Raw genomic sequence first — 9,576 nt, 5'->3', positions numbered from 1 at the left:
ATTATATTTTGTTTTACTTAAAGTTTATAATCAAACAAAACTTACATTTACTATTTTATTAGGATATTACATTGATCAATAATTCCCCATGGATATAATAACTCTTATTTACTCGTCTCAAAACTACAACAAAACTTTAATGCTTGCTAAATAAAAAATTATTTATCCTGTGAGACTTCTACAAAGCTCCTTCATCTTGATAACACAATATTTTCAAACATTACACTATGACAACAACACTTATAATTTAGATCTTTTAAGAAACTCCCATTTTAGAAAAGTAATATGACATGGTGAAGTTTCAAATCAAGAATGTACTCTTATCTATAATCTTGGTGTTAATCTATAAAAAAAGTATTTCAATTAAATATCTCAATGTAGATATTTTCAAAAAGGAATGTAATTAAGATTCAGGTCTTAAATTAATAATTGAATCTTATACAAGACTATAAATCTTAACAATAAAAATGTTAAATAATTAAAATATTTTATGGTGTAAAAAGTTGAAGGGTAAATAACAAAATTATAAATTATAAACTTATTACAAGAAAATTATTAAATATAAACTAATTTTATATACCAAAATAATTAGTTACTATTTAATTAAATTAGAGATCATTTTATAAACTAAAAAAACTATTGGTATCTAAAGTAATTTTTATTCTTAATAAAAATTTTATAAAACGGTTTTAAAATTGATATCTAACCATTAGCTACCAAGATTTTAACTACTTACTACTTTATATTCTAAATTAGTTTCTATTAGTCTTTTAGAGACTAATTTAGAATCTAAACTATTAGTCGCTAAAATTTAGGTAGCCAATTTAGATACAAATTTAGAAACTATTTTATAATTTTTTTATTAATAATAGAAACCACTTTAGATACGAATAATTTTTTAGTCTCTAAATTATAATTTAGAGACTAATTATTTTTTATCTATAAATTTAGTTATTATTTAATGATTTTCTTGTAGTGTATAAAACCTATTTAAAGTAGAATAATTTTTTTATCTAAGTGTTCCTTATAAGATTTTTACATAATAAATCTTCTAATTAAAAAAATTAAATGACTTCTAATTTTTTTTAAGTTGTCTATGAATATCTACAATTATAATTATGATTTATTTTAGTTGTAAGAAATGTATTACTCTTAAATCTATAACATTTTAAAGTGATTTTTTTCGGTCATTATCACTAAATATTACTTTATAAGCTAAAAATGAAAATATTAGGATTAAAATAGGTTTTTAGAGGCTATGTTTGTTTCTGAGAAAATAGTTGTTAGCTTTAAAATCCTTACATATATGTTTCTAGTACTAATTATTTTATTTTCTTAAATTGCACTACAAGAAATTCTTTAAATAGCAACCAAAATTAGAAACTAAAATAATTAGTCACTATATTAAAAAAATATTTTTATTTAAAGTGGTTTCTATTATTAATAAAAAATTATAAAATAATTTTTAAATTGGTCTCAATTAGTCTCTATTTAGAATATAAAATATTAGTAGATAAAACTTTGGTAACTAATGGTTAGATACCAAATTAAAAACTATTTTATAAATTTTTATTAATAATTGAAACTACTATTGATATCAATAATTTTTTTTAGTCTTTAAAATAGTCTTTAATTTAGTCCAATAGTAACTAATTATTTTAATATTTAAAATTAACTATAATTTGATGATTTTCTTGTAATATTTTGATATTTCATATATATTACATAATTTATTGTTTTAACCAATTACCATGAGTCTTTCAAAAGGGATTTGGCAACAGTAGATCATAAACTATCATTTAATAAAAAAAAAGGTTTATAATTCTTTGTAGTTATACATTATTCATCTTAAACACATCTCAAACTAATGTAGGATTTATCTAATTTAATTTTGATATAATTACATTGTTGGTGTAACCTGAACTTGTTCATATAAAAATAACAATGACCAACTTGTTCTTTTTAGTTCCTAAGTGATAGATAATATAGTTTATTTGTAAAGTAAAGATTCATATTTGTGGTAAACATAAGAAACTTTCTGTTAAGTACTGTTCTTCCTCTAAAGTCAAGACTACTGACATTAATTTTGAATGCAGACAGAAGTCCTAATCTGAAGTTCAATCCTCTAAAGGTCTCATGGGACACAGAAAGTTGTACCCAAACATGAATTTTCACTGTCATTGAGAAATCTGTTAGCTGAATATGAAATTGAAAACTTCGAAGATAACGTTAGAAGAGAAAGGGAGCAAAATAAATCTGTTGATTTCTCATCTGAAGATCTTGCAGCCTGCCATAACAATGTCGTTAAACGTCACCTTTAACTGTTAGGAACTTTTAAGCTTGAAATCTTAGTCACTCCTCATATAGTAACTTCACCATAACAAAATAAACTAAAAGTAAGAGTTCATGATGAATCAAATTATTGGAACACATTACACTTTTATTTTGTATTTGTCTTCTTGCTCAAAATCCATCATATAAAAAAAAAATAACTAGAGAAAACCACACCTCATCATCATGTTATCAGTTCCCGTACTAACCTCACTAACACTGAACATTTTCATAAATCTAAGTGATATAAAGATCTGAGGGGAAGCCATGAAGTAATCCATGAGACAAAGCCATGAGCAAGATTGCAGCCTCTTTTTCATCCTGAGGGAAAACTTGTTGAACAGCCGAGTTGTTGCTCAATCTTACTGTCAAATCCTCAAATGCACGAAACCTCTTTCTATTCTTGGCAGGTTTACGCTTCTTTTTCAACAGTGCTGGTGCACCCTCAGTTTTGGACTTTTTCCCTTTGCTATGCAACTTCTTCCCCTTCTTCATTTCAGATTTCTCAGCCTTCAACCTGTTGCTTCCATTTGCTGTAGTTGCAGCTGCAGCAATGGCGCGCCTTTCCTTCCTTTGTCGAATTCCACAAGCATTGCAAAGTGACTGTAACACCAAATTAAAATTTCAACATCAATTATTTGTTTTTCTTAAGATCCATTGTTTAATTCAAAGTATTCTACTTGCATTACTACTATAACTGTCAATTTTTTATATGGGTTGATCACCTGAAACTGAAGTTTTTCTTATGTGATAAAAAAAAAAACTTGCATTACTAGAATAACTGTCAATTTTTTAGTTTCTAACCAAATTAAAGAGTATATGTATTTTCTTGGTTGTACATCATAGAAAGTTTAGTTATGATTGAACACAGTTATGGAAAAAGCTTAGAGAAAGTTACATGCAAAGAATGTTGTTAGAGGTTTGAAGAGGGAAATAGAGAAAATATGTACCTTTGGACCTTTTGGTCCACTCCTCCAGAGAGGGGTCTTAGTAGTGTGGCAATCAACACAAACCCTAAGAGGGACACTGTTCTGGTTTGAAGAAGAATTACAGTTACTATCATCAGTGACTAGTGGTGACAGTTCTGGGTTTTTCTTTTTATACTTGATCTGCTTAGAGCTGGAGATGTCTGCTATATCAGAATCTGTTTCATCTGAAACTATCATTTTCCGCACCATTCTCATTTTTGAAGACATCGTTGAACTATCTTCACCTTTAAGATTGTCACAGCCTTCTTCTTTCTTCCAAACTCTCAGCTTCAGATCACTTCTGTTTTCAATCTTTTCTACTGGATGATCCCATGATCCACTGGAAGGAACAATCTTCTGGGCCTATAGATCACATGATTAAATTCATCAAAACAAAGATATAGATTACCAATATGATATGTTCTACTTATAATACTCTATCTATATGTATAACTATAAATAAGAAAAGTTAAGCTTGTTGTTAATAAACAATATATACAAAATAACCACTTCAGATAGGTGATCTAACAAAGAAACAAGCTTCTTGTTGTATCTATGTGTATACATAAGAGAATATATTCTAGCTTCAACAAATAAAAACTGTATATAGATTCATACCTCTTCGTCACTTTGAAAGTGTTTTGATTCCCAATAGCAAAATCCTCCTTGATCTTGATCTGGGTTGAAGAGAATAGAAGTAGATAAAGAAGAGGGTTGCTTGTGTGTATGATCTTCTTCATTAAGATCTATAAGCATAGGAGAAGACACTGAATAACGATAAGTTGGTATCATTGGTTCATGCACTGCACACAAACCAAGTCAAGAGAGAGAAAAAAAGAAGGGCGAGCAAAAGATCAGAGCCACTGCAAAGCCTAACTTTTGTCCAGTTTATATTAAAGAAAGAGTCGGAGAAGGAAAAGGAAGAAAAAGGAAAGAAGAAAAAAAAAAAAGCAATAAAAGGCAAAAAGGTTCTGATTCTGAACGTTTCTGGTATACGAGCCATGGTAAAACTCGTCAACAGAAGATTGATATTACAGCCTAGCACCACCTTAGAGCTATCACTATAAGACATTCACGTGACTTGGAAACATAGAAAGCAGACAAATCGAAAAGACAAACTGATTCAGGAGAGTGTGGATTGCTATTCGCCTGACCCCAGCAGTATGACAAAAACCCTAATTGCACAGTTTTCTTTTTTACCACTGTCTGGATGAACCTTTAAACCATGGAAGAGATATGGTAGCCACACATTATGATTTAGAGATAATGTAGTCACACATCACTAACAATAATTTGGTCACAAGAATAAACTTGTGGCATGAGTCAAATGTTTTTCCACCAAACATATATAAGTTTTGTCACCTAGGACATAACTAACTATTATTGAGAAGAGTTTGACATATATAGAATCTGCTCTTTGTAAAATGAAGATACAGAATCAGTCAGTTATGTAGGTTCAAATCCATTTGAACATGTCGAATGAATATCAGAAATTTGAATTGGTTGTGATGTAAGCAATTATTATAACTCTAAATATCATAATTTCTTATTATTCATCAGACAATTTTGTTTTTTAATTTATCACAAATAGTTATTATTAGTAAATAAATTATAAAAAAATATATGTTTGGGATTCTGAACTTTTAGTCAACATTGATGCATTTAGTCCCTATGTTTTATATGATCGTATAGTTTTTATTTATGGACACATATGCACAAAAAATGCACAGTTATCTTACACTAGAGTGAATCCTAACTTAACCCGTGTCCAACATCTCTTCAAGAAATAAATTAGGACATTTATGAACCTAAAGAGAAGAATATTTAATCAATTGTAAAATATTGAATTTAATAATAATTTTAAAAAAATTAACTTTCATTTACCATGTCAGATTAATGTTAAGTCTAAAATAAAAACCATATGACTGTTATTTTTAGACTAGTTTCTAGTTTTATTTTCTTTGAAGATTTTTTCTCTTGACCTGAGTGATAGAACCTTGTAAAAGGAAAGTATAAACTTCAGTTATTGCAATGTAGATTTACCTTGTAGCTTATGATAATGAATGAATTAGTTTTCTCATTTTATAATTCTATAATAATTTTAGTATGCGAGATTTACTCTTTATATTAAGTTTTAAGTTTGCACTATTATTATTATTATTATGTCAGGAGAAATATTATGGGTTTCACAATAAAAATTGAACAAGATATAATAATGATTCTAAAGGGTGTGTTTATAGTTGTCAAAAGGTAAAAAAAAAAGGATTTTTATATATTAGAGTGTTCAATAATGATTGTGCATGTATTTATGTATTTATAGCTAGTCAAATGATATAAGATTGAAGTTGTGACAGCTGAGGTTTGACACATAAATAAGAGGGTTTTCATGGAGTAACTTTAGAGTTATGTGATCATTCCATACTAAGAAAGTATCAAAAGGCTGAAGTTTGAGACTAGTAAGCATGTTTTGACAAATTGTTCAGTATGCTCATGTAGACCTTTGGTTCAATACGAGATCAAACCCATGGTAAAAGGTCTTATTTCTTCATTATCATGAACGATTACTCAAGGGGGTGTGGATCTATATCTTGAAAAGTAAGACTAAAACTTTTCAAGATTTAAGGAGTGACACACTATAATCAGTAATCAACAGGGAACCAAACTCAAAGTATTTAAGACAAGCAATGGATTGGAGTTTGTTTTACTGGAGTTTATTGACTTTTTTTAGAAAAAAAAGTATAAGGAGACATAAGACAGTTGCAGATACACCACAACAAAATGGACTAACTGAGAGGATGAACAAAACCATTTTGGAGAGGGTGAAGTGCATGTTGTTAGGAGATGGATTGCCTAATTACTTTTGGGGAGAAGTTACAACATTATTGTCTACCTTACAAATAAGAGTAAATAATTTATTCTAAATTATATGACTCTTATGGGATAATGAGTGGAAGGCCAACAAATTACTACATCTTAACATTTGAACATGTCAAGAAGCAAAGACCGAAAATTGTATCTTTATTGGATAAGCAGGAGTCGAGGGGTATTAGTTATTGAGTTATAGGTAAATAAGAAAGGGATGTAGTTACAAATGTTGAAGAAATATTTGCAAATGTTCAAATCAAGGTCTAGACTCTTTTTTTTAGTCAACAAATAATAAATGAAATTAAATGAAACACTTCAGAGATGTTTCAACCCTTATACAATTGTCAAAACCATACCTCCTAACTTACAATCTAAAAGCATTACAAACCAACAAAATACAAAATAAAACTAAGATGAAGGACACTATTTTGCAGATTATGCAGGCAAAACTGCATAGTTTACAAGACCTAGACTTGATCACTAATAAGGTACTCAATGCTCATTTTTCATATTCAGATGGTTCCTAAGTCATAGGCCTTGTATTTTAATGGTGTCACAACAAAGTGTGTAGTTTCTTAGGAGTTTGTTAATGAATATAGTTGAGTAGGTGAATTGTTTAACAAAGTATGATAGGGTGTGGGGGTAAAGCAATAATGGTTAGTATTTATGGGTAAACTTAGTATGGAATTTGACACACTTATCTTGGTCTAGGATTGTGTTTTGGTTGCCTATTTTTATATGTTCAGTGTTATTCAGGTTTATTCTTTTTCTAGAGGATTAAGGCTCTTCCTTCAGCTCATGTCACTGTTTGGGGTGATTGAAAACAAGATTGCTACCAAGGTCAATCTGGAGAGACGAGAGGTTCAGGTTGAGAGCAATCTTTGTTGTTTGTGTAGAGTGTCAGATGAGTCGACAAGTCATCTATTCTTCAGTTGCAGAGTCGCTTAGCTAGTTTGGAATATTTGTTATGCTTGGTTAGGAATGAATTCAGTAAATCTTTTCTCTCCTGGGTCACATTTCGAACGGTTTAAATTCTTTATGCGACCACTTCAGTTGATCTTATTTTAGGTCATGTTTGGATTGCGTTGATAAACGAGATTTGGAGACATAAGAATAATTATTTATTCAACGGATGAGTGATAGACTATTTTGAAGTCTTCTCCTTGGCACAGGTTAAGGTTTGGTCTTGAATCTCGTCAAAAGTACCTTTCAGCGAGTTTCTCATTCTCTGATTGATGCCTAAAACTCCTGGTATGTATATACTCAATTAATAGTTGCTGATAGGGTGACGAGGTTGGTTTTTGAAGTTTAAGTCGCTTTTTAGCTAGTTGTGACACGTAGGCAGTCAGAATTTGTTTGAATTGTATGTCTCTTTTGTTTTGTAAGAGAGTTAGATCGCCCCTAAAGTGAATCACATTTATTATAATTTTTCTTGTTGATAAAAAATATATTTAATGATCTCATGGAAAGTATGTGGAGTAGCAATAACAAAGTTATGGAAAATCTTATTATGAGAAATGGAAGAAGAAGGTAGGTGGAGCAAATGATGAAGACAATGTACACGCTCCGCTGATCCTCTACATATATATCTATTGGTAGATTATTTCATAACTCTTATTTTTATTTTGTTTTGTGGAGGATAATACAACCTTTACAAGGTAGGTGAATATAACTATAGATAGTTATAGATGGAGCTCTAGGATCATTATAAGAAAATCATTAAATAGAAATAATTTTAGAGATAAAAAATAATTAGTTGCTATAGTAATTAAATTAGAGACCATTTTAAAGAATATAAAAAATATTGGTTTTTAAATTAATTTTTATTATTGATAAAAAGTTCTAAATTGATTTCTATTTAATGATTTTCTGGTAGGAGATGTATACAAGTTTTCTTTTGCAAATAAACCTGTAATTTCAAAAAACTTAGATCTTAGTTTATATATATATATATATATATATATATATATATTATCAGCAAAAAGGTTGAATAACAGGAACCACTTAAGGGGTGGTTCAACCTGTACAGCCCGTTGACTTTCAAGACTAACAGTTGGACTTCTTGTAACAGTTGGACTTCCTGGCATATTTCCCGATCAAACAGACCTCTCCTCCAAATTAACTTCCACTCCCATCTATCATTAACCCACTCCCCACAAGACTGTAAACTACCTTCTTTATTACCACAGAGAACAATCTTTTATTTATATATATATATATATAATATAATATCAATCTTAAATTGATCTACAAGGTCTATTTTTAAGCAAACATTGAATGTCTCCTACAACAATGTTCATTTATCCTATAAAAATAATCCTGCTTTTTTCCCTCTTTTAGGTGTTGGATTGAAATATAATAGTATTTTTTTATTATTATTTTTATCAGCAAAGAATAAATAAAATAAAATGAGACACTTCAGGGGTGTCTCAACCCTTGTACAAAACCCCAAAACCAAGTTTTCTAGTACCCTGCCAACCAGGAATCCGACAGACACTACACTACAGATCAAAGATAAAATTTCAGACAAGATACAAAAACCCAACAAATACAGTTACCTCACCCCACCAAATATGTCACACCCTCAATCAAGAACATATACCCAACAACTAAATACATCTAACAACTAAAACATAGTCTTTGGCAACAGGTTGAAGTACCGTACCCAAGTGTCAAGCACAACAAACCAATACAAGACATAACATCAAAACAACTAAACCATATATTTGTAGCAAGCCGAGTAAAAAAAACCAATTACTAACAACAACAACCCAATCCTACAAGGAGGATGCATAATTTAGTCAGTTAATATAATTTGGTCTGTTATTACCAAATATTAAATATAATAGTATTAATATATTATTTTAGTAATAATTTGGTCTGTTATACATTCAATTTATTTTTCATTAATTTATCCATTTATATTATTATCATTAAAAGAAAATAAATATAAAGAATAGTAAAAGATAAAAAATTTAACCATTCCAATAAATAAAATATATAGTAGAAAACCATATATAATAGTTTACAGAAACGAAACATTCATTCTAATTTTCTTAATATATATATATATATATATATTAAAAGAAGATTGCATGAAGGAAGGGATGAAAGAATGATATGGGAAAATTGATATTAAAATGGTGATGTTGCATTTGGTTGTCTTTCTGTGTGTATTTAGTTTTGTTGTAGTGATGGTGGGGTGAGGAGAAAGAGTTGCATGAAAACACCTTCTTCTGATCATACATAAGCATGGTCCCTGCGCCACAAGATTTTCTGAATCTTGTGGGGTATGTCAGACACAACCTTTTAACATCAACTCTCCATAATAACCCTTTTTTTTCTTTTTTTTTTCATGTTTATACATCATTTCTGACTAGAAAACAAATAATAAACAAAAAATGGTGATCTC

General features: G+C 29.3%; 1 protein-coding gene across 1 annotated transcript; it reads right to left on the bottom strand.

Moving 5' to 3' along the window:
- Positions 1 to 2,391: 2,391 nt before the first annotated feature.
- LOC137821684 (GATA transcription factor 21) lies at positions 2,392 to 4,718 on the bottom strand. The gene is made up of 3 exons (XM_068626395.2): positions 3,918 to 4,718; positions 3,282 to 3,662; positions 2,392 to 2,934 (listed from the first exon to the last, which is right to left on the bottom strand). Exons 1-3 carry the CDS (start codon positions 4,089 to 4,091, stop codon positions 2,569 to 2,571), a joined length of 921 nt encoding a protein of 306 aa, XP_068482496.1. The 5' UTR covers positions 4,092 to 4,718; the 3' UTR covers positions 2,392 to 2,568.
- Between the last annotated feature and the right edge of the window lie 4,858 nt (positions 4,719 to 9,576).

Source organism: Phaseolus vulgaris, chromosome 9 (assembly GCF_051622355.1).
Source record: "Phaseolus vulgaris cultivar YP4 chromosome 9, ASM5162235v1, whole genome shotgun sequence".
Lineage (NCBI taxonomy): Eukaryota > Viridiplantae > Streptophyta > Magnoliopsida > Fabales > Fabaceae > Phaseolus > Phaseolus vulgaris.
The sequence above is the reverse complement of the archived record's forward strand: the minus strand, read 5'-3'. Positions and strand labels throughout refer to the sequence as shown.

Coding starts and splice junctions, on each gene's coding strand:
- LOC137821684 (XM_068626395.2), bottom strand. CDS start 4,091: ATGATACCAACTTATCGTTATTCAGTGTCTTCTCCTATGCTTATAGAT. Junction 3,663..3,917: donor ACTTTCAAAGTGACGAAGAG/GTATGAATCTAT, acceptor TGTGATCTATAG/GCCCAGAAGATTGTTCCTTC. Junction 2,935..3,281: donor GTGGACCAAAAGGTCCAAAG/GTACATATTTTC, acceptor TTGGTGTTACAG/TCACTTTGCAATGCTTGTGG.